Here is a 25,566-nt window from a genome sequence, read left to right as displayed (position 1 = left end):
ACTGTATTAATTTAACGCGATGCCTATTTTAGCAACGGCATTGAAGTTTACGGTAGTAATTTTTTACAGCTGTCAAATCGCAAAATTATTTAATATGAAGAGAACTAGCGTTGACACTCCTGGCATACATGCGGTAAGTAGTAAATACACAATTCTAATTTCGTCCCCTCAGATATGCAGTACTATAGGTATCGTTGAATGGACATCCGAATGTACAATACGTTCAATACAAATCAATAAACACTAAATCGATTATTAATAGTCAATACAAATATAATAATAATTAGTAATAAATAAAAACTGAATACGTTTTAGTCTAAGCATGACTAACTAGTATAACGTCAATGTTTTTTCTGTCTACGACAATATCTAGCACTTTGTCAAAAACGAGAAAAAGCTTCTAAGGAAAACGCAAAGGCCGCGGCAGTAGATAAAAATTTAAATCACCCGCTTCTTTAGGCGACGTTAATGAACCCCCAAAAACCACAACGTATATGTATGATCCGACACAATTAAGCCAACCGGCTTCATTCGTCGGGTTGTCCGCCTGGTTAGGCGATCATTTGTTCATTTTCCTTGAGATAAATGGTTTTTTTATTTCTGTGCTTTTCTTCTGGAATAATTAGGTTTTTCAAAAAAATTAGTATACGTTTTCGTTAAAAATATCTGCTGGGTACTAATTTAGTAATCGGAATATATTTAGTTTTTAAAAATTATAAAATCTGCTTCCCTTTTCATTTTACGATCAAGGTTACCTGTGATCAATGGCCATATTAACGTCAAACCATTTATTTAACCAGCAGCTCCTGTTTAAGAAACTCTCAATACGTTTTGGAACTGAACAATGCTCTAAATGTAGGCGTTCTGCTTTACGGATGATCAATATAGAATTTGTCAGTGATTGTTGAAGAAAAAGCAGGAAACGTGCCAAACAAGTAGCAACGTACGCCGATAGTACCCCAAATTACGAATGAAACGCTTCTGTGGTACAATGTGTAGCAGCAGCAGCAGCAGCGTTTCGTAGACATTATTGAAAGTAGTTATTTTTTTATCAATAGACGCTCTTTTTCTAATAGCTGAAAACCTAGCCGGAACATGCTAAACTGATGAGGAGAATGTCCTGAAATGCCATATCGGTATCGGTGTACCTGTTCATAAATTGTTTAGCCTCTAGGCACCCATTACGTCTATAAATGTAAGTAAAACACATGAAGTTCTGGAAATAGTAGATCGCGCTTCCTTATTTGCCTTGCGAATTCACAATTTCAGCGATTCCATTCAGTCGAGTAGAATTTAATGGCTTTCGGTATAAGTTTACGTAATTTACCTAACTGAATTCGATTGTGTAGGGCGGCATTGGGTTTTAATGCCTCAACCCGCGAAGTGACCTGCGCTACGAATAAAAAAATATTTATTTTCTGCTTTTTTTTTTATTTCTTGAGCTTGAAATGCGACCTCCGTGATGCGCCCTAGGACATCTAGCTTCCCGCCCGAGAAGTTTTTATGAGATATAGTTTTCTTATAGTCGATGTTTCTAAGCACTATGACAGAAGCAATTCAGAAAGCAGATTTTATGGCCAAAAACCCAACTTCTATCAAATAAGACATCTCGTAACTGTACAGTGGCATTTTTACATTTTTTTTTATCAAATCGTTTTATATATACAGATATTGTAAAAAATGAGTAGATGTTAGACACGCTGCTTTTGAAAGACATATGAATTTCTCGACGTCTACCACATGTTCGACCGCCGCAACGTAAGTTCTATTAATAGTATGTAAAGTTACTTGTGATAACTACTTGTGCAAAATTGTAGGGTTACGTTATGCGTATAACATTTTCATGCGAATATTTTCACCCGTTAATACAGTTGTATAGACATTCATTTGATTTTCGCGGGTAGATAACCGCGCACACTCGTTCTCTATATTGACTATATACATAGTTATGTACATTTGTTACACGTCAATATCGGGTCCACTATCGAACTACAATGAAAGTACATAATCAATACAGAGTTGTGGCAGTTACTATTCTCATTCCTACTACAATCATGTACCGCGTGTAACCACAGAACGTTCTTGACCTGCCACACTAACGTATCTGAATGTGTTAGAACACCACAAATGTTAATTTAGTTAGTTAGTTAGTTAGTAACTTATAGTCTCAATCATAGCATTAAATTCATGCACAAACCCGTCAGTAATCGAAAAGCATGTAGTCGCCTAATTAGTTTTGGGGTCGTATATAAAATAAGGTAACACTTCATGTCTCTGTTCTCATTGATGCTAATTATCGGTCGAGATGAAAATCAGCTCAGCGTAGCACCAACGCATTTTCCTTCTACATTTTAAGTCGAATTGCCATTAAAGAGCAAGCAGAATCCTTCTGCGGGGTCGTGTGATGGGAATAGACTTGATGATATACTATTACGATACATATAAATGATGAACATGTTTGCTATTGTACGATGTAACTTTTATATGTCCACATCGATTTGAGCTGTTTTTTAAGCGCACGAATGAAATCCGACGGTTGCACAACGAGGGAGATATCCTTGCCTACGGCTCGTAAACGCGGTTCAATTTCGAAATTTTTGTAGAACAGGCTGATCGGTCGATGGTTAACCTCGGTAATCCACCACGACGTCAACGTCATGCCACCATCTAAAGCTGTTGGTACCTGAAACGCATTTTCATATTTAGAAGTATCTAGGCAAGTAGCTTAAGTTTCAAGTTTAGTTCACCATGCTTTGGTTGTCATTGTACCTGAAAAGTTCCACTCAAAAATGTACGAGTCCTCCGCATTTCAGTGCCTTCTACATTTACAGCGCACTACAGTACGTATTTAAGTTACAACTCGTCGTAACACTACTTTCGAAAGGAATGGCTGGAGATTTTAGATTTCTACGTCTTCGTTGATCCGTACGTTTTAGCTGGCGATACATGAACGCTGTAGTGCTCATCACACCCTCTTGCGAAGATCGAAAACGGCATTAGCCAGATCTCTGATCGAAGTAAGTAAGTAGAGAACGGTAATACTGAATTTGTACAATAGGGATTCTAATTCATTACGCAACAAACCTTCACACAGTGATTTCATGATTACTTCAATATGTTCCAAATGCGTACATAGATGTTCTCATACAGTTCTTACCATGAGAGGCAATCCACTACGGTGAACCAGGCCACCCTCGAGCACCCTATGGATCTCATTCGTGCCATTCTCCATAATAAGTCCCAAGTTCTCGCCATCAAAGCTTCTTCGCATCGCCAGTGCCCTTCCATAAGGAACTCGCTGGATGGTGAGTTCAACAATTTGGTTGATAACGAGACTTTTGATCGTTTTGTGAGCTTCAGACGCGCAAATAACTCTCCTGCCACAAATGTTGAGCAGCCGATCGCCAATGTGCAAGTATGTCCTCATTTGTGGTTTATTCCAGCCAGCGATGTACACTGCCCCTCCAACGTCAACTAGTGCCAGACTGCCTTGAAGTTCCCGTTTTGCAAACTTCACAAGCATGCCTGCCTGGTGTGCCATCTCTTCTTGTAATTTGAGGATTTGCGCTTCCCTCAGCGGGACCTGTCCTGTGCTGGTCTCGCTAATTTCTACGTATAGACCCTCGCCAATCTGAGGAGCCTCGGCATGGGTGGCCGTGTTTAAGGTATCAGAGAGGGACGGACTAGGTACAACTGTACTGTTTCGGACATGGACTCTTTCATGCGCCTGGTGAGCTTGTCTATATAGATTATTATTGTCCTGATTGGGCCTTTCGCTGTCATCTAGTGGCGTAGCTGCCAGTGTTCTGTGTATATTGTCCTGAGTGACTTCTCGCCGTAAAACCGCCCGCGGAGGCTTCGGACTGAGCGGCCTCGGTTCAGCGATCGAGTGTCGCGTTCTAGCTGGAACCTCAGGGGGTACCGGGGTATCGCCGAGGGGTGACGACGTCGGACATTTGGTGATAGTTTGTTGATGTGTCATTGTATCACAGTTAGGCAACGGCCGGTGAACTATGCTTGTAGAGGCTGCACTCGTTACTGGATCAACACCAACCATTGCGTCATCATCACCACCGCTGGTAGGATCCGAGTAAAGCGTATCTTGTGCCATAACGCGTTCAGCTGCTGACAAACTTGACATATTCCTGAGAGGGTTTGTATTATGTAACGGCCTTGAGAAATCGCCCCTTGCCGGAGGCCCCTCACCGTCAATTCGCTCGCCTGTGCTCATGTCGTGCTGGATGAGCTGTGCATGTGCCGCCCTATTCTCTGCTATTGTATTAGCAACGCCGCTAATACCGTTGCTGTTTCCATTGATCGCGTCTTCAAAGCCGACCATGCCCGTGTACGAGTGCCGTTTCGTGCTGCGATCTTCCAAGAATGCAATTCGATAGCGTGGACCGGCGACTCGCGCTGACTCAGTCCGGCTGATATGATTATTTCGTTCTAAGCGGCGATCAGCAAGAGGGAATATTGGTTCATAAATCGGCTGGTTTTGGGAAGGCGGCGCAGGCAACGGTGATGTAGGATCTCGAGGTGTTCCAGACGGTGTGGCAAGCGTCGCTACGCCAACGTGCGCAGTTTCGTGATCGCCAGAGCTGGCACAACTCGAGTTCGATGACGCATCACTCTCCAACGACTCCTGACGCAGAAATCGGCTACTACTCTCGACCATGCTTAATAGAGTTGACTGAAAAAAAGAAGCATAAAGCAAGCGTTTTTAACCAAAGCAATCAAACGATCACGTACATATATGGATAGACCGGATTACACTCGATTAGCATCACAGTCAAGTGAGATAGGCTAATTATGCCACCTTGTAGACAAAGTTGAATCAATATTGCTTGAGGGCAACTATTGAGATAAATTGCGCTGTGGACTTAAATCTCATATGTGTATCGCAATCAAGAAGAAGGCCAAAGGAATGTTCGAAGAACATAGTAAAATGATACAAGTTGAGCGTTCAATAATATTCGTAATTATATAAAAGTGTATTTGATAAATAACGAATGTCCGAGGCAATAAGTATAACGTTATCCTTTGATCTGTATTAGTCTGAAACTGATGGCGTTTAATCGAATTACGTTTCAATTTTCTCTAATATCTGTCGAACATTGTGTACGATAGCGAGATAGCTGAGGCAAAAGTCTGATAAAAGAGTACGTAGCAATACGCCATTGGTTTATAGCTGATTAGCGTTATGAGCATGTTCACAAGACATTCGCCCACGGCTAGCAATAGAGAGTAACATAAAAATCTCAACTACGATATAAACTGTGTTAGCAAAAGATTTGTCTTCGAAGCGTCCGCACAGACCCGCCGACTTTACAACTTTAGACCGATCCAATAGCGTCACCTCATAACGGCACGTGTGTGAACATAGTTTCAGCATAACGATTACAACATACGTATGTACTGTCGTACGTGTCGCCTATTTCAGGGTTGGCACTTGCAGCGGGGCTATTTCTTTAGCTCGGGCAAGAGTTTTGAAGAACACCTCAACACGCTAAACTTCTTTAAGGTCGACTCGATGTGATGAACACAGGGTCACCTTCACTTATAGTTTTAGTGGTGCAGTACACTTATTTGTATTTGGAGGAGTACCAACTTAATGAAGACATGAGTGGTTTCTTTTCAATACGATATCATGGCATCGGAAAAGGCCTTCCACGTTAATATAGTAGAATTACATTATGCACAGCCACAGTAGATGAGACACCTCGTACATTGGATTTTTCTCCGGCGAGCGATGTAACCTCATCGGGCAGCAAGTGACAGCACAACGCACATTGTACTCAGTGTAGTCACCGCCCCGATTAAAGCCATTCAGTAGCCCTGGAAAGGGAAGAGAAGGCGGGTCAGGCTTCGCGGCCTTGGGGCATATCTGAGGGAGTGAATTGATTACAAGATGACCAAGGGGGATGCCAGTCGCGTAAAAGAAAAATAGGCATGATCTCAGTGAGTAGCAGCTCAGGTAAGACCCTTTCATCGGGCCTTTTCGAGTTCTTCCGAAGCCAGACACTCGCTAATGAGAAAGTGAATTGACAAAACTACTTGTTTATGCTTATTTTGTGCATAATTTTTTTGATCTTAAAAATAGTCACTTCGAGTCTAACTAACCTAGTACGCTGCAAAACTGAATACTTTCGACAGTGAGCTCCCGAAAGGTTGTATGGCTTTACGCATCGTTTTTTAATTCTGCTCAGGCCTTCTACATCGCCCATAATTAGACGCGTCGATAGAGTTAAGGGGTATTCCGGTACAGAGAATAGGCAGCCTACAGAGTCCCTACAGAAAGCCCTACAGAGCCTACAGAAATGTTTCTCATAAACGCACACGCGTACGTAACTATTCACTCCTTATGAGCAAGTTTGGTTTAGATATGAACGGAATTGCGATTTCCTAGTATCCCAAGGAATCTACCTTAATTGGAAACATATAAATGTAGTTTTTTTGAAATAGTAAACATATAAAAAAAACTCCGAAAAAACTATATATATATATATATATATATACATATATATATAAAGCAGCTAAATGTCATGAGAATTACCTGCTGTGTATCATGACCCCATTATTCATTACAGCTTACAGTGGATTTTGCATGCAAAAAACAGTCAACAAATGCGTCTTACAATGCAAAACTAAGCTCTATACATACAAGCCCCTTAGTAGTCCTCATAGACACAGTGATGTCAATGTTATCAGCAATAAACGACGACATTGTTCTTATGGCTCTCTGCTCGACCACTTATTATGACAGGTAAAAAAACATCACTCCACCATATCATATTATAGGGAACAGAATGTACTGTAAAGGATCCTTCGTTGTGTGGCCTAAAAAGAACTGACATAAAGGCGGGACTACCCGGGCTACTAACGACTTTGTCGTTTGCTTGAGGCCGGTGCTTCAACAAAATTATAGTGAAGTATTGGTCTTCCGGGGAAAGAAAGAATGATCTTTGCAACGGAAGATGACGTCTCATGCTAAGTTGATTATGATTCATGCACCACAGAATCTGCAGAACTTACTGCACAGTGTGAAGATAATCAATTGAATCATTCATTCTTATGAACCACAATTATAATCATGATACGTTTAGGACTTACGCTTTGTTCGATTAGTGACGGTAAATTGTGTATGAAACGGAGACATTTTAATTGCAGGGTTGTGCACATTGCTTACCAAAGCCAGCTTAACGACACTGTAGCCTGTGTAGCTATGATACAAAATGGTACAATTTTTATATAAAATATTATTTATGACGACTGTAATTATGCAAGCAGTTATTGACAATATTGTTTAGCTTTGACGATGCGCTATAATACGATCCCTCTTTCAAAGGTCACGATATGTGGCATCTGGTTTGTAATAACGACAGTCAGGAACATACGATATCTTACGTTATAGGTACGATATGATGACTCACATAAGCTGGCAGTCATGTGATAAAGCTCAATATAGTGGCTTTTAGATGACACTTTTAGAGAACGTAGCTCTGAGTCCGGCGAAACTATGTCAGGAAAACGAGCCGAGTTATTTAGCTTTTCTATAGCTCAACAAGCATTTGATCAAATGCGAAAAATAGATGGCCAACAGCAACAAGTCAGTCACCCGGATTACGCGTTGCCCCCTATCGTTATGCGTCTTAAAGAAATGCTAAATATTTGATGGGGTCCCCTTGTAGAGGTCGAACGCTGGGACCATTCCATTTATTCTATCAAATGGAATGGTCCCATATCGCTCTGTGACCAGTTGGCTTCACGATGCCCATACCAATAATCCGACGATGCGGGAGACTAAGGTCGGTGAAGGAGACATCCATTAGCTAAATGAATCACCCTATCTCACATCAACTCACAACACAGTTCCCCATTTTATATTGTTGTCTGTGAAATCAAAGAAGCAGTTAGTGTCGGCAGACGTCTATCGGTGTTGAACCTAACAAATAATATTCCTTTTCACCTGATCACAGCCATAATCGTTAGAATGGCTTTTTATTGAGACGTTTGGGAAAATGTTCTGAATTTTTTCGTATTTTTCCATACTCGAAAAACCTTTACAGATAAAGGCAAACAATAAGAAAACAGAGTCAGATCGATGCCGTTTTTACACCAGGAAAACAAACGCTCACAAAGCATCCTGATAGCACTATAACAGACCCCGTTTCGTTCGACCTCCGACAAAAGCTTAAAATATTTAACGTTTAGATGTTAAATATGTTATATAAACGTTACCCTCATAACGATAAGAGGCAACAATAATTTTTGTTACTAGCATAACCAAGTGCAGATACAACGATAACGATACTGACTCCGAGTTGCCGTCTAACTAATATTGAGTAATCTAACAATTTAGATTTTTACCAAAAAAATAGTACCATATACGATATACTGTTAGCTTTCATGAACAAAAAAAAATTATTCAAATGCCATATACATTTACTTTTATGTGTCGCTACGGCCGATTGACGCTAATAAGCGTCAAGCAGTTTGCCCCGCTGTACCGGCCCGTTCGTTAAAGTCTATAATCAATATTCTGGTTTTGCAGAACGCGTACGTATCTTTGAATAGTCAGTCAAAATAAGCTTGGAAACAATAAATGAGCTAAGTTGAAAGCAAGCTATATTGAGAGAATTAGGGCACGTCGATGATGTCGGACCACTGGAAATGTAGCTCAATGCGGACTGGAAAGCGACTGGCCGTAGACGCGAACGCTCGCTTAATAATTGTGTTTTTGTTTAAAAAGTGTTTCCCTCTTTTTAGGAGCTGTGAAATATGTTGTTTCTTTGTAATATTCCCGCATACTCTCAGTTGTACAGTACAGTATATAACAAGAGATGCCTCAGCATTGCGCCGATTCAAATCATGGGGCAGTGTGAGATGTATATTATAACTCGAGGTCGTAGTTAATGTATTATTTAGTTCGGCCATTGATTATTGTAGGTAATTAGTAATGTTTTTGTATGGGATCAGTACTGTATACGTATATTCAGACGTACCTGCATTTCGGCTTCTGACGGTGGCCTATAGCCGGACCCGGCTGACGTACTACTGCTACGAGCATCCCCTCCTCGTCGGACACCTCCGTTGCCAAATAACCTGTCATTGGGTTCTTCCGTAGGCGGTGGGGGTAAGGGCATATTTCTTCGGGGGTGCGCCGGTGGAAGTAGAACAACGTTGTTAGGACCTAACTGCGATCCAGTGTTGGCGCCGCCAATCGTGTGGCCGGCATTTATGCTGTTTGTGCTGACACCCGCTACAGGGATGGCTTTGTACGGTTCAGTAGTATATTCGTTTTCCTTTGGTCGGAATACACCTCTCTCCCTGAGCTTCTCCGTGAGTGTGGCTACCCAGTCCAATGTCAACTCGCGACTCTCAGTCGCTAATCTGTTGAGAAAATGAAATTGGTCTACGAAGATGAGAATTGGTTGAGACGTTTGAACGAACAAAAAAAGAAAGACGAAATGATCGCTTCAAAAGCTTCCAAGTGTATAGGGTAACGTGCTTGCCTGCTAAATTTAGGAAGATTTCATGATCGTGTGCCTGAACCTTAGTATAGACACAGCACTTTATCTCATGCTGGGAGCCATACGTCCAAAGCAACGCCTAACGCTTTAAGCACCGGACGTGAAATCAGGAAAAAAAAGAATATGAAATGCGTTTTGAGCGTACGAAAAAATACGCGGTAGAAGATATTGTAATCATAATGATTCGTTGCTCTTATTAAATATGTTGTAGCAGATGCTAATTGGGCCCCATAAAGCATACTGGCGATGGTTACTAGATGACACTTTTGGCTGAACCTGATAGAATTGACGATCGTAAGCGACTCATAATATTAATAACTGTTGTGAGATTCAGCTTATCGACGAAACGTTGACAATTACATGACCTAAAACGTTATAACACATAGGCATGGCATACAAATCGCACAGTGAATACTTAAACTCCTTGTAGAAGTTCCTTACTTACTAGTGGCCCTAGTATATTCGTTATATTAACAAACCATCACGACATTGGCGGTCATATCAACGCTATGGCAAGCATTTTTTTTATAGCCGCGGAACAACCATATGCAAAGAAGCTTTTTTAATCTTCTACTTAGCTATAGTTTTGGCACAACTGTCTATCCAATGGAAAAGGGTCACTTGTATTTATGATGAATGATTGTGACTTCCTTCCACCCCACTTGGCCTCCATTTTGTTTCCCGACAGAAAGGAACAAATTGATCAACATAAACTGTTACCTACTGCAACAGCCGCATCAGTGTGACGTTATATAGCATTAGCAATACTGGAAACACTGGCCATTGCCTTCCATCCGGCAGCTAGCTAAATATCAGGCAGATGCATAAACATACAAAGAAGAAGCAAGAGATACGAAGGCGCGTCAACTGTTTGTATGGCGGCAACAATACGTGTCATAGTGTTCCTGTTTACTATAACTCGTACCGCCAATCAATGCAAAGGCAATGTAGGAGGGAATATCTATGACGTTCTGTTTCCACGATTAATAGCGTATATTGTATAACAACAGACGCGTTCAGCCACGACATAGAGCAAAAAACGATCTAATAGTCATCTCCGTACAATGAAAATGTATGATATGTTTAAGTTCTATGCAATTTTTCTCCACTATACAAGATACATTTGTTTCGCTTCACCTTTTACGAAAATTAATGGTTGTGATTTTAGTGTATTTACGTAATTAGGAACATTCGTCAGCTTACTAATGTTATGGAGTATTTTGTTCTTTTGGGTGTATGATCTTCGACAAGCGGACCCAATGAACTGCATGAGTCATATCCGACTCTTTAACCACTAATGAATAATTCAGCGACCTCAAAGACCAGTTTAGTGGTGGATCTAATTAAAGCCTACTTATAGTATCTATCGTCTTGTTTTGTATCTCATTTGCGATCAGCAGTGACTGGCTGTGCGTATTCATACGAAAACGACCCATCTTCAAAAATATTCCAACTAACCTCAATACTTTATCTTTCAACGTAACTGCAAACTCGAAGCAATCCTCCTCTTGACAGACGAGCCGTGGTGAGATGTGCAAACATTCATTCAATGAGAATCTGTAATTAATCGTTCTTCGTCAACATATACAAACTCACGATATATATCATCATGAACTCCTAAATTGGCTGAGTATGTCTAACAAATGTATAGTACATCTGTACTCTTTCTCCATATGTGGATACTTCTTATATATTGCGAAGCTCCGCAATGGACAAACATTTTGTCAAGGTGTCAGTTACCAATATTGCGATTAATCAGCTGACACACTGGACGCAGTAGAAGTCAGGAAACCTGACCTAATAGGCTAGTTGATTATTACCAAGGCAGTTGCTATGATGTCCGAATGTGTTAGGGCATAGGAACAGGTCTAAAGACCAAGCTGTCTTGAGCTCTTCCGACGGAGCCCGCTTATTGCGATATTTATCAAAAAAAACTTTGCCAATAACTGTAGGATGCTATTAGCTAAAATGAGTTCGTATAGACCGCAGAGATTAGCTAACGTGTGTCAGGCATTAGAATGAGCGTCTTTTGTCATCCGTGTTTTCCAGACTACGCTTCACCGCCCACTGTAATCAATGACATCCTCAACTCGGGCACGCAATAGCGATTGCTTTGCGCGTTACGTCCATTGATGAATACCGTTTCGTTGTAGTGAAGTCGAAGAAATAACGGCACTCCGTTTTTGGATAGAGGCTGCTATTTGTTATGTGTGTTCATTGATCCTAGAGCAAAATAAACATACACTTCTCTGCGCGGCGTAACAAACAGCGCTAAAAAACATATGATTCATCGGTTCTGAGCAGAGGAACTCCACTTTTTTCTCGGGAGAGAAAAGGCGACGATTTCGAAATGCGTCAAGTAGGTAATAGTCGTTACACTCGAAGACAATGACCTCATCTACATGGATTATATTGCAGAACAGCGTGGCGCTAATTTGAATGCTGGTTGCTATGGCTGCAAAATGCACCGCAGGCTAAGGGGCGACTAGAGCTAAGTACTAGTGTATCAGCCGCAACACATCGACAATTGTCGAGACGATAAAACTAACAACGTCTAAACGGAGTGCCCGTTTATTCTATGTTGATCTACTATGAATCACCATAGGAAAAGGCTGTCCGAATACGTTGCTAGCCAAAGGGTCAAGGCATTTGGTCGTATCGGACCCATCTGTCATCGACTTGTATCGTAGTATGATCCGCTTTGTAGTCCATGGCTAATACTTTGTCCCAATGAACACATCCTGGAAAACTAATCAGCATTATATACAGTACGATTCTATTTCATCTTGTCTAATAAATATGAAAGCGTGCATAAGGGATCTTCTAGGCTGTTGCCATAATATCTATGTGGCCTATGGTGCGCAAAATGGTCAGCAATAAATCGAAGCAAAATAAGGCACGTGGCGATCTAGAATAAAATGTGGGACGTGCATGGATACCGTATACATGAATTTCATCTTTTGCGGTACGATACTGACCTGGCCACTGGCTTATGTTCGGCTGAACAGTGTCGATTGTCGTAGAACTCTAACCAGGGCCCGTCATCATCATGAACGCAGAACGAAACAAATAGATTTTCCAGGTGCGATTTGGGCAGTTGGTCCGACGTTTGCAGATATGGGATGCAGCGCAACCAGCCGTTACGGTAGATCTCTCGGCCACTCGACGAAGGCGTTTGTCCTGCCGATGGTAGCAGCGATGCCTGGAGAGACATCGTTGCTATACCGTTCAACAAAAACAAAAACAGAACAGCAGCAAATTTGCTTTATTTTTCAATTCGTTCGTCTTTTCCCAGTATAGAATACGAGTTTACATGAATCATTTGCACATAAATTATATACCATATACGTGCTTCAGGAGACTCGAACCGGTTGCACATAGCCCCATCGCTTTAGACGCTAAGAGACGGCCACAATAGTGACTCAGATTATTCAGAAACTCTGTATTCGTATTTCTAGCATTCTTAATAAAAGCAGAGAAATTACTATCAATATGTCGCGTAAATGATTTGTATTCGTTGGTTTTCATTAATTTTCATCGTCTTTTTTTTTGTTGGTCGTTGTTAGTATTGTGATGATACATGTTCGACTACTTAATTTGTTACGAATTATAGCACTTCTATGAATACGCCGACACATGCATACACACTGCAATGTTTGTGTGTGTGTATATACCTTAAGTGAGAAAAGCTAACGGAAATCTTTGGAATGCTATTATCTATTGATAGTCCATTTTCCTTTGACTCGCACGTGGTCAACAAAAGTGACTGGCAAACGTTAAGCGGGAACAATATAAGATATCAGCTTTTATTTCCAACTTGAAGTCCACGCTCTTGACGAAAAGGAGACCACGGTTTAGTGAGTATGCTGTTATTGTACTAAGATGAAAGCAGATGTAAGAATACACAATCCACGACTATTAAATCTCGAATCTAAAGCAAAGGTGATATTTGTTTAAGACAATCTACACTGAGCACACGGCCATTCGCTTTTGATTATTTTCTAAAAGGGGCAAATAGAGACACGTCTAAAACTTTAGGCCCATAGCTCGACACAGAATTACTCAAGGCCTGATTTCGCTCTCTTTTTATTTGTTAGTAGTCCGCTATTACACTGGCAATGCGGAAAAAGAGGCCATCGCGCCCGTCCTTCTGACCCTTACCCAATGATTAGATTGCAAATGAAGCTAGCTGTAGGGAGCAACTCTGCTTATCGTTGCTAAAACGGGCGGACACAGTCGACGTAACAGGCGTATTTTGCACTTAGGCTTATGAACAATGAGGACCAATGCTAATTGTTCGCTGGATCTTACTGTTGCCTCAGGTAGACCACAAAGTGTGCTTCAACTCTACTACTTAAGTCTCCTTAAGCTTCAAGTCTACGTTGAGTTAACGGGCAATATGGAGATCACTAGATTTTAAAACCAAGCAACGCTATATGGGCCATGTAAAGAATACTGTTCTAGTTCATAGTCGGCATGTTGCTTCATCTATGATTTGGTCTCGATTTTTGGGGGCTAAATAATCCAGAACATAAAAGATCCCCGTGATATAGCGAATAGAGAAGGTCCTGGTCTCCACTAATGTAGAATATATCTCCATAGTCAACGTTATGCTGAGTAGTAGTTTGTTGATTCATCATGAAGCAGTATATCCTTTATTTCTGCGCTGTTTACAACGGCTGATAGCACGTGTCTGTAGCCGACAGATATAACGGGAAAAATCGACCGTGAGCCAAGTCACGTTAGGCTTAAGCCATCTCATAGCGTCGCTGAAATTCATGCAAAAAGTTATAGTATCGCAACGTACGTATGGTTTCCAGGTAAATATCAAATACAAAACAACAAGTGTCTACTAAGAGCTGTTACATCGCAGTGCTTGCATAATAAATTTGACCATGAACCGCTTCCACCGTTAGCAGAACCTCAGATTTAGTAAAACTCTGCTTTAGTATGTAGCATGAACCCTATGTATGTGACGAAACTCATATGATCCTTCTTGTAACCGTCAATGCAATTCAAATGGCATTAGCAGCAATCCGGTAGCCCGGAAGCGTAAAATTATTTTTTATCTGTCTGTAGTTCGGTAATAAAATCTCTAGCCGAAATTTTGCTCCTACAACAAACTGACACAATACGGAACACCAAACGATCCGGCCTGCAACCGCTGTCTACTATATGGATCAATGGCAACATGTGCGTTGGATGCGTGTTCATACGTTCTTCCTGTTCACTTCTTCTTGGAATGATATCTTCAGCTAAATAAATAACCATCTCCGAGAGGCCTCACTACGGCCGTCACTATGCTACCGAGCTACTCTGTATCTCTGATTAGCTGAACCGGTCTCTACCACTTAGTATAAAAACAAAAAGCATCACAATCATAGCAGCAGCAACAGCAGCAGCAATAGCAATAACAATATACAACAAATAAATAAAACCGACCTTTTCGATTTGCCCGCCGCGTCTTCTAGAAATGATCTCACAACACGAACCAGCCACCAACTATTCAGCATGAGTTTGGCTAACTGGTGGTTTATATCCGAACAATAGTAACACGTTTATCATAATGTTTTTATTGGAACGCAAAAGCACATACACAGGTACGTAGACACAGTTTCGCTCTGTTATCTAAAATGGGGAAGCCAAACAGTGTACAAACCCGGAGAATCAAAGCCACACCCAAAGGATGGAAAATTCGATCGGAAGAACGGAGGAAAAGCGAATTCGATACAATAATGGGTCAAGACATAGATCCGAACGGATATAATCAGACGCATGGTCATAGCACCGAGCAAACTGGACATACCACGGTCAACCCTGGTGGAAAGCACCATAACTTTTCTTGTTTCCAAGATCACGACTGTGAATTCGTCTTATCAGATGAATTTAAAGTCGTTGATTGTTTGCTGCCGAAAGGTGTGATGCGGAATAATTTCGTAATCCGTTCTAGCTTTTTCGATCCTTTACTATGATGCATGTAGCAAAACCCTTGAAGTCAAGATAATCTCGAGGTAGGAAATATAGTCATTTTTTTTTTTTTTTAATACTGTGTAAAGTTAACGGGAACTCAACAAATGATCTGCTGGAAATACACGTCAGCAGACATTCGTGTACGCAATTACAGTTATACAAAAACAGCATGATTGCTGTTTTTATCGTTTTCCGATTTGCGCTCCAGTCGACGGAACCTTGCAGAATTAATGTCTAGGGTATTCTTTGTTTGCCAGTCTCACACTAATATAAGAATTAACTAACTAACTAACTACTTGTAGGTTTTCTTCAGCTGTTCACGTGCAAGGAAGCGTATCAGTCAATAGCTTTGTTGCGTTCTCAGCCAAAATTAGGGCGTAGTATAGAAAGGTTGGAAATCCCACTTTTCATTAGCTGAGCAGCAGATGGTCGTGTTTCTTTACGACCTGCATACATTTATCCTTGGTGCTTGCCCACAGTTCGCTAATAACAAAAACAGTTGATGGGACGGGGCAAAATCGCATTGACACTGCTGTCACTACTCATTGTATTGGCAGACCACGCTCATGAGCGGAATCATCTGTCCACTCGTGCTTTTGCTGAGTTGATTCACGACAGCCCATACTGTACACTGCCACGCGACGTTGGTAACACCCAGCGATTGTTGGCACCGTACGAACTCACTCCTGTCTCTGCAATGATATTTTCTGACCGATGGAGCTCGGCTTATGGAGCACTGTCGATCGATAATATTCCACAGTAAATTTGATCGAACTCTACGATTTGCCAATAACCAATTGCTTCGTAGCCGCCGCCGCCGCCTCGATCTTCTAGCCCAATCTGGTACTGTGAAAACCCTCGAAATCATCTTCTCTCCACTTTAGCCGAGGGTTAGTAGTTGTCCTCGCTTTGCGTCCGTGCTCGATTGTTTCCTACTATAGCACAGTATAAGCTGAGGGCAGTTGGCTGGCAGTGGTGACGCGGCCTATTTAGAAATCTGTGGGCTCCAAAAAGAAAACATTACTTCGACAGCCATAATCACCGTAATCATTATCAGTGGCTTCATCCTTCATTGTCGTATTGGCGTTGTTGTGACCACGCCGCTAAACGTTGTGGAAAAAGCCAGCGATGTTGCCGCTATGAAATCGATGTGAAAGCTTCTGCTGGTACCACTAAACGTGCGAAGGCCGGTTGTTAAGCGACAATTTCTAATGATCGCTGCTGAGCTATTGGCAACTTCTGGTGAATGGATTACAGCAGACGGCAAACGTGTCATCGTCACGTGAAGAAACAGCGTTGAGATTCACCAGTCACAACCTTACTTGTATTCATATACCCGCCTATGCGCTTACGCATATAGTCACATCTAAATCATAAGCGATACATAACAGACACGGAAATACACGCACAAGTTATTGTTGGTCGTTGGCACGCCGTTTAAGAAACACTAGCGGCACGTTCAATTCGGTAGCTCGTACCAGAACTGCTAAAGGACGACTGTTAGCGGAACTCCTACTATGATTACAAACGTTGCTTTCACAATAATCATAATGATGACAATAGTAATAACACGCTGTACCTATCGACCAGGCGATAAACGTGAGTCACTCGTTAACGTCGTGTTGCCGATTCAACCGTCGTTGGCCTCGACATCGCCGTTGCGTTTGTCTTCCCTGCTGCCGCCAGTGGTAATATCGTCCGGTGCTCGCTGGCTGGCTGACTCTCTGGCCGGCTGCACTGCCATACCAGAACTGATGATCTTACCACGTGCCGATCGAAGCTCGGCTATCGCCTCCGCTACCTAAGAGTGCAAGTAAAGTGGAGGCACTCTTGGCTTACCGCGGAGGCATTGGCTGACTAACCGGCCGATTGGCAAGTCGTCTACTGCAGTGCCGTGGTGGACGGCAGCCCTGTGTCCCATCTTTTTTTCATTTGTTCAGTTGCTTCGCTTATGAGCTTAATGGCTGGCAGCCGCTGGGTGACAGAGACCGGCGCCGAAGGGACGCCGCCTCTGGCTATTTGACGTTTCGCCTCACTCTTCGTAAAGTGCTACCACTTAATCTGCTGTTTTGTAACGTCGAGCGCCGCCTGCCGCGCTGCAAATGTTACCGTTGACCGTGCCTGCTAAGCCTCTCACACTCCATTCATTAGCGTAGCTCTACGAAGTGGAGACTGGATAAATCCTTTTTTCGAGGTGAGCCCAACCTCTTTCTATTCTTGTTGATATCGCGCGTTCTGTTCTGACAGCACTGGCAGTAGCACTAGTAGCTCGTTAACACAGGCCACAAAAGTGGTATTTCCTCGGATCCATATCGTGAATTCCTGTCGTTGTCGCAAACCGAAACAATATCTCAGGGCCGCCACAGGCAGGAGTGCTTGCTTTTCACTAGCACCAACGATACCAACGATGCGGAATAGTCATCACTGACGGCAAGAGCACAAGCAGGTAATTCATGACGCTGCTACTGCTGCAACGGTTTCTTGCAACAAGAAACCGTTGCAGCCGAATACCATGAGGACAGCGGAAGTGTGATCTTCACATGGAACAAACGCTATCTAGGTCGTCGCTTCATATTGGTCACCAAAATCGTTTTTACTTTATTTCGATCTTTACAGGCTAGTTACTCCGGTTATCTTGAAGTTACTTACTCTTTTTCTTTACGAACTACTAGGATAGAAGCATTGTGAACAGGCGCAGGTCTCCTTTGAGTATCCGTTCTCCAGCCACTCCTGCCCACAACTCTGCTAACAAGAAACAACAATGGCACCAGCTGATTACTTGAACATGCTCAAAGCCTTAGTACGCAACACGTTATTACAAACATTATTCTATTTACGATTCATATTGAAGTGTTGCCAGCAGGAACTAGCTGGCGGAAAACAGGCGAGGTCCATGGGCGGCTGGTCGGCTGAGCTTCTGACTATTTGTCGTCGGTGTTTTGCTCTGCCGCCGCACCATCCATCAGCAGAAGCCGTAATGAAACATCAACATTAGAAGGAACGGCTGACGACACCGGGATGCAGGGGTTCGTTCATTCGTTGCTTCGCAGCCGAAAGCCAGCTAGCCTGCGAACTGTCGACGAGCAGAGCAGACAGCCGCCATCTTATGGCAGTGAGACGAAACTGTGGCGGGAAGGGACAATTGAACTTGTATATTATTAATCTTAACTGAGAATAAGTGGAAGATGGCTGGTAAATTGAGGAAGTACGCAATTAAACTTATCATGACGATCGGTAATACGAATGCTTGTTGCAATGTGGTCGCCTATAATTGCGTTCACTTACGCAGGATTATATTTTCGGTGTAGTACAATAAATTCGATGAAGCTGAAGCAAAAGGTGCCCTTACGTACGCTAGCCGCTTTTATCAATTCAACTGTAAGTGTTTCGTCTAAGTCATTAGACCTGCTTTAGAATTAACAAATAAAATAAGTCTTCGTAAAAGATGATGTCTGCATGAAAATTCGGGTGGTCGGAATTACATATTACTTAATCTTCTGTTTTACGTTTAAAAGAGACAAAAGTGTGCTATAATTGTCATACGTAAATGTTAACTGGAAAACACATTGCCGTCAGGTCTTGCGGTCCCAAAATGGCCTAAATGAAAATGCTGGAAACACATCTATACGCATGTACATCTTCGTTCAAGAAAAAAAAAACACTTTTGAAAATTATCTTCCAATGAAATCGGTTTAGGTTAGCGAGAAACAACGGTTCACGGAACAAATGAAAGTTCAGTTCTGGTCTAATTAAAACGACCTGTTTAACTTTAAGCCTAACAAATTAACCTCTTATTACCTCCATAAAACACCGATGATATTTAGCTAAAATAGATTGTATTGAATCGACTGTGCCGGCTGAGATCGAATATGAGTACGCAGGTTGCACTGGCAGTGTGTGCAGAATAATGTCTTAAGGGTCATCACGAAAAAGTAACTGTAAATCGTTATGCTATTATATATATATATATTCCAAGTACCGCTTTGTAGGTGTGCACTATAATGATTACTACTGGCAACATCACTGAAAATGTTTACCATCCCATATGTTGTGTAGTATAAGGCGAGCTTCGAAAGAAAGGCTGCTGGTTTCTTAATCGGAGGTATGCCAACAAATCAGTGTAAGAGCTGGTGTCGGTGCTCTGCTATCTGGAAGCATGACGATTCGCAGTAAATAAATTCAGCTTCGTAGAACTATTGACAGTTGAAAATCAGGTCCCACAAATGTGCACCGTTCTTGTGAAAAATGTAAACAAAAGATACAAATTACTGTTTAATGTGCTTTGGCAACAGTATCGTTCATCTACCACTGAAAATATTACTATGCCGTACAAGGATCAACAATGTTACCTACTTATTAGTTTATCGTTACACCGCGTACTATGCACACATTATGGAATAAGAAGTGGGTGACATAAAAAGTTGGAAACTTTTCGGCTGTCTTTGTAAAGGTAAAAAATATTTTCTCTATGGACTCAGTCGCTAGAACGAACAGCTCACAAGGCTGGTACGAAGTCCCTTCGAACTTTGCCAAATGCCCACAGGCCCAGTAGAACCCTCGTCAGGCTCTATCCTTTTCCGAGGCAAAATGAGTCTTCTGAACACCTGAGAAGACAGCTCTTGAATTCAGCGTTTTTGACGAAAAAGGGCAATGTGATGGAAAGATGTCGCGGCGACTAAACATCGACTCAACAAAAGATACGAGCATAGGCTAAATCACAACGTACGTAGGCTCCATTTGAGCACGGCACGAAATGGAAGCTGAGTCACTCGATTGGATCCAGCAATCACATTCAGGACGACGAAGAGACGGCGAGAGAATGCAAAAATAACGCGAACGACAAGCAGGGCGCGCAAAAAAAAACACGTTTAAAAAGCTGTATCCGGATACGATCAGGTCTGAAAAGTTAGTCAATGCTTAGCTTCAACGGATACGTTAGACTTAATGCGAGAGCAGTACATAGTATAGACTGGCACACAGACCGTAAAGGTATTCAGGTTATCTGCATCGTAGTGGTAATAAGTAGTCGTGCAGTTCTGTGACTAACGTCAAAACTGTCAAATCATAGCCAACGAGTCAATTTATCAACAGGTTATCAAATTATCCATTATCATGAATTATGCTGCTTTATAGAATGCTATGCCTGGGTGCTGGATCTCCGACTAGCAGGTAATTGATGTAAGCAATCGGCTCGTAGCTAGGTCAGGTACAAAGCTTTTAGGTTAAAAAAAAAAAAAAAAAGTAATCAAACAATTCTCGCTTGCTAAACGAGCAGTACTTTAGTGCTTTCATAAGTTCTCTATAAATTATTTCCAAAGACAAACACAATTGCTATACTGAGCCGCCTGCGAAGCACTAGCATTTATTATTGTTGTTATCAATAGTATACAGGGTAATTCTTCTAGCATATTTACATATAGTACAGTATTTAGCGTCTGCCTGTTTCATATAATTCTCTAAATACCTAGTGGCGACAAAGGTGCAACCTATTTGTACAGCGTTCGTCGTCACTTTGCCTAGATATAGATAGGGTGATTGAATCATCGTACAATAGAACTATAGTGAAACTGATCATAAACGTTTAGAAGAAGGTCTTCAAAAGATGGATGCCATGCATCGAGCTGAACTGGCCTGCACGATCGGGTTCTGCCAAACAGAATCAAGCTTATTTACTGTTAGTAGCCTCATGAACAAGTGGTCAACATCAGACCCATCTTCTGCATGCGGGGGCAGAAGAGAGTAGAGTTCCCATTGTCATCCGACCCGCTTTCAGCAAAACTTCCGGTTCAGAAGACCGATCATTAGCGTTTTCTACCATCTTTTATCAGCACGAATTCAACTGATTTTCTATTGATGTACTTCAGAACGCCAACGGTCGTAGTCAATCTGTGGGGAATCTAACAAAAACCATCGACAGAATATCTTCAGTTCAAAGGGAAGACGTCTGTGATAGTTACATCATCCTTTTTTTTAATCGCCCAATAACATACATTGAAGGATCCCTAACTATAGTGGTGCTAGCGTAAGGGTATATGGTAATAATGTGTGTAAGATAACAAGCTTCTTGTTGGGAACGCACTGACATGGTATTGATCTAGAACAGTAGAGTTGATGACAGTAACATCTTATGGAGTTCATAGGCAGCCACATTTACGTTTCGGAATCCAAGAAGATAGGTTGAACAAAGTCGTTTTCTTATGTCTAAGTAATCACGCACCGAAGTCCACTAGGACTGGGTCATGCTTGTCCAGGACGGTCGTACATCAGATTACTGTGAAAACGATTCCTAGGCCGAGTGAATAATACTGATTGCCCTATTTTCAGCAGTAAGTAGAATCAATGCCAATCATACGGATTAGCCTATACTGAAACAGGCTGCACAGTTGTATATTTACAGGGGACTAGATAGACGGCTAGGCATCAGTCCCTCATATAGACGTATTAGCATACGATTTCGCCTATCACAATGACCCTCTGGAGTTTTACTTCTACTTTATGCAAAATTTACTGCAGTTCGTTTAGCTTGCTTCCGTTGTACAGACACTAATGGCACATTGACATTTTTGACCGAAGTAAATTAGTTAACCTGTCAGCATGTTGATGTCTTAAGAATAGCTTTAAAGAGCGTAGTTGTTTTAAATCGTTGTATATAATATATTTGGCTGTAATAAGCTGATCCACCGAATCTAATCTGCCATTTTCTCTACCAGCAAACAAGCTCGTTCTTGAAATTGTATAAGTTTTCTCAAGAAACACTAGAAGCAGTCTAGTTCAAATAGTAGTTCAGACTCGATATTTGAATGCTCCTCTTTCTAATCGCGCTGTTACTGCCATTTTGCTTAGTTCAACACTGGCACCCTTGCGTAAAGTACGTCAAATACGTAACTCAATTTATCAGCGTGGCCGTTACGCCTTTCATATAAAGCAGCAGTGTCTTCATGTCTAACTTTAACTTCGATACGGAATGTTTTTGCCATCGAAGGTTTTGCAGCGCATATGTGGAGTGGCCGTTGAGGGCGGCGGACTTCAGCGGCGAAGCGGCTGCTGAGTCAGTCAGAGGACCCGTTCGTAGCATTGCCGGGAGGTGGAGGGAACACCTGTGAATTCCAATGCGCGTACGAGGTGGCATGTAGGGGTCCGTCCAAGACGAGCTTCTTGCGCGGGATCCGCACCGTTCTGAAATGGGAAAAATGACATAAGTCAACAAACGTTCCGATTCATTGGAGCAGGAGCGATGGGAAAATGTGGGCAAATTTGGAATCTAGAAAAACAACTCGAATGTATCTGTACGTAGAGATGTACATTTAGTTTATTCCATTCGTCAGCTTTTATTTGTGAGAATGACGTTTGTACCTGTCGAACACTGTCGATCTTTCCTCGCGTGGCTTTCGGAGCGGTTTCTCAACGTCCGCCATCGAAGACGAGGCGAGAGAATTCGGAGATGAAGATGCAACGGAGCCCGGAGAGTCTGGTGAGGTATGACCCGAGTGTGTGGTCTCCCAGGTTCCCCCAAGTGGGCCGCATGAATACATCACACGGCGGTTCTCCTTTGATGAAGAACTCACGAAATGGTCCTCGTTACGGCGAGGTGCCAGTGCAGCTCTGTTATAAAAAAAAAGTAATAACAGATGCGAGAAAGCTTGGATACGCTGTTTGCACTTATTCTATAATATGGCCGTGTTTTCCTCAATGTGTTGTCATTCACTCTGCTCACCATTTATAATACGCACGGACCATTTTTTAAACATAGTAAATATATGATATAATATTCTATTGACTTCACAGGTACGATCGTATGTAGAATATAAGATGGAATAGAGAAAATGCTACCTAAACGACGTTAAAGCATGTAAATAAAGGGTTTCTTAGTTAGCTACGCGAGCACTAGATATATCTGATTCTGTTACATGGAAATAATAGGTGTAATAATTAGTAAATATCTAACTTGCTTAGCGACCTAATAGAATGAACTTCAATAGATTTTTGAGAACTTATATAATTCTTATGTACTAGCTGTTCATAGTAGCACTACGAACGAATACTCATTCAGGGTAAGTCCTGGGAACTATGAGGTTGTGAAGGGAATGTCATTGTGATCCTATAAGAATTCCTGTAGACAGTATATATTTTATGATTGTTAACCTCATACGTAGAGTGTAGTGTTTATTATCGCACGCAAACATGGACAACTTCAGCCTTTCCATTCGGCTAAATGGCATCTGACATACTTACATTGTACATACATTATCCAATTTTTCGGAGCGAATTGCTCACACGGCACCGCCTAGTCATACATATTCTGGCAAAGGGAGTCTCTCACACGAGATCTTCGCAGTTCCCGACGCCTATTGGGTTTTGAATGACCGGAGACGACCGATATAAAATAGCAATCTTTTCATCGCGCTGAAGCTTCTTTGAAATCAACAAACCCCATTCCCCTCTCGACAACCCTGCAATACTTACATATAGAAACTCAGGTAGGAAATTCAGAGTAGCACTCTGAACACGAATAGGTCCCTAGGGGCCGTCATTATAATCGTGTAAGACAGGTATAAGTCGATGCGATCTTGCGTTTGAACATTTCTTAATAGAGTATGTTCAAGTTCGGCAAGTTAGTCAAGTTCGGCCATGGGGATCGAATTCGTTGTCTAAAAACAGAGCAAAGAGAATCGTTGCAGTAGTTGGAATAGTAAATGATATTCTAATGCTAATTTTCGTTCCTCTCCTTATCTGGATCTAATTCAATGCGAGGTATCCAGCCGCTTTCCTACTGCAGGGATGAACAGTAGTAGAGAAGTTCCATCACTGTCGCATACTAACAGAAAAAACGAAATATATCTTTTATTCGAAAGGAGCCTGTGTCGTCTGCTCATGCAACGGACACTATTAGATGTTTTCACACGATGTTGCACAAACACAGAATATAGTTAACAAAGCTGTGTGGCTATATTGATATTGAGTCGGTATTCGGAGCTGTTCTTAGTAAGACCAAAATCGGAGGAGCCACGTGGTTCTAAGTTGAGTTTGACGATTTTTTCCGCTCGTCCGAACCGGGATCTGTTCGAATGTTATAGGGAATTTACGGAAAATAATATCTGATTAAATTTAACACTAAAACGAAGACACACTATTATTTAGTGTGGTCAATACTGTGAGCGGGACGCCAAAGACCATCATTGTTCAAAACGAATTACAAATAGATACGTAACATGATATAGAAATCTAATCATCCGATAATTATGGCAGACGAAATTGACAATGGATTCCTGGTCTGACTATCGTCTGAATCAATAGAGTGATATACGTATTTTAACAAAATACAATAATAATCAATGAATACGTGTGATGTATCGCCAAACGAAGAGCAACACTTTGCTTTTTCGATTGTATTAGAATTAGTTAGTTAGTGGGCGCAGCTGCTGAATGGTCTTAATCCTGGCTGGATAAAAAAAAATAAACAAATTGCGCGGTACAAATTTCAAATAGTTGTGCAAAATATCTTCGTTCTATACGGCACCTACAAATCTAGTCATAACAGGAGTTTACCAACGATACGCTACGATCATTAACGTCTTCATTAAAGGACCTTACTCTTTGCTTCGACGTTTTCAATGTTTTGTCCAATTAAGAGAAACTATTAGGCTTAATTAAATAAACTCTACTGCAACTAGTCAGGTTAAGGGCACTTCGATTGAGTAAAGAAATAATTTGCAGTGAACAGTAGCCTCGTATAGATACAATTGGCATTATTTTTACTATAAATCCTATTGATTTACAGTAAAAAAAAAAATATATATATATATATATATACATATATATTCTGCTTCCAACAAATGACACTGCGCCTGTTAGCCACCAGTTGTCTACTGGGGTACGCGACCGTACCTGTAAAGACCTATGCAATCAGTTAATGAGCTCAAGTCTTTGATGCGGCGACAGCATTTAAGGAGTAGTTATAAGATCTGCGTAATTCTTGATCAGGCTTCTATTCTAAGATGTCAAGCCGAAGAGGCTCTTAAGTTTTTTCATTGTACTAAATACAGAGGTATCCTTAACAACTTTCGCT

The 25,566-nt window shown here is 41.5% G+C and overlaps 2 protein-coding genes and 1 long non-coding RNA gene across 13 annotated transcripts in view; 1 reads left to right on the top strand and 2 right to left on the bottom strand.

Moving 5' to 3' along the window:
- Positions 1 to 1,618: 1,618 nt before the first annotated feature.
- Positions 1,619 to 18,617, bottom strand: LOC111247610 (uncharacterized). Of its 9 annotated transcripts, XM_022798735.2 has the most exons (7): positions 18,338 to 18,600; positions 18,150 to 18,242; positions 12,509 to 12,749; positions 10,989 to 11,087; positions 9,003 to 9,390; positions 3,158 to 4,690; positions 1,619 to 2,683 (listed from the first exon to the last, which is right to left on the bottom strand). In XM_022798735.2, exons 3-7 carry the CDS (start codon positions 12,742 to 12,744, stop codon positions 2,462 to 2,464), a joined length of 2,478 nt encoding a protein of 825 aa, XP_022654470.1. In that variant the 5' UTR covers positions 12,745 to 12,749; positions 18,150 to 18,242; positions 18,338 to 18,600; the 3' UTR covers positions 1,619 to 2,461. The 9 variants fall into 9 exon arrangements, with proteins under 9 accessions (XP_022654470.1, XP_022654465.1, XP_022654467.1 ...); XM_022798730.2 differs by lacking the exon at positions 18,150 to 18,242 and having other exon boundaries at positions 18,338 to 18,606; XM_022798732.2 differs by having other exon boundaries at positions 18,150 to 18,600.
- A 123-nt stretch (positions 18,618 to 18,740) lies between these two features.
- Positions 18,741 to 24,985, top strand: LOC147756931 (uncharacterized). The gene is made up of 2 exons (XR_015325134.1): positions 18,741 to 18,878; positions 22,483 to 24,985. It is a non-coding gene; the product is annotated as an uncharacterized LOC147756931 (long non-coding RNA).
- LOC111247613 (uncharacterized) overlaps positions 20,835 to 25,566 on the bottom strand; it is a 51,297-nt gene continuing 46,565 nt past the window's right edge. For all 3 annotated transcript variants that reach the window (XM_022798746.2, XM_086985556.1, XM_086985555.1), the window contains 2 exons: positions 22,854 to 23,102; positions 20,835 to 22,676 (listed from right to left, as the gene is read on the bottom strand). In XM_022798746.2, coding sequence (XP_022654481.1) covers positions 22,550 to 22,676; positions 22,854 to 23,102 — 376 coding nt within the window. In that variant the 3' untranslated portion in view covers positions 20,835 to 22,549. The remainder of the gene's footprint in view (positions 22,677 to 22,853; positions 23,103 to 25,566) is intronic.

Source organism: Varroa destructor, unplaced genomic scaffold (genome assembly GCF_002443255.2).
Source record: "Varroa destructor unplaced genomic scaffold, Vdes_3.0 BEIS01000003.1, whole genome shotgun sequence".
Taxonomy (NCBI): domain Eukaryota; kingdom Metazoa; phylum Arthropoda; class Arachnida; order Mesostigmata; family Varroidae; genus Varroa; species Varroa destructor.
The sequence above is the reverse complement of the archived record's forward strand: the minus strand, read 5'-3'. Positions and strand labels throughout refer to the sequence as shown.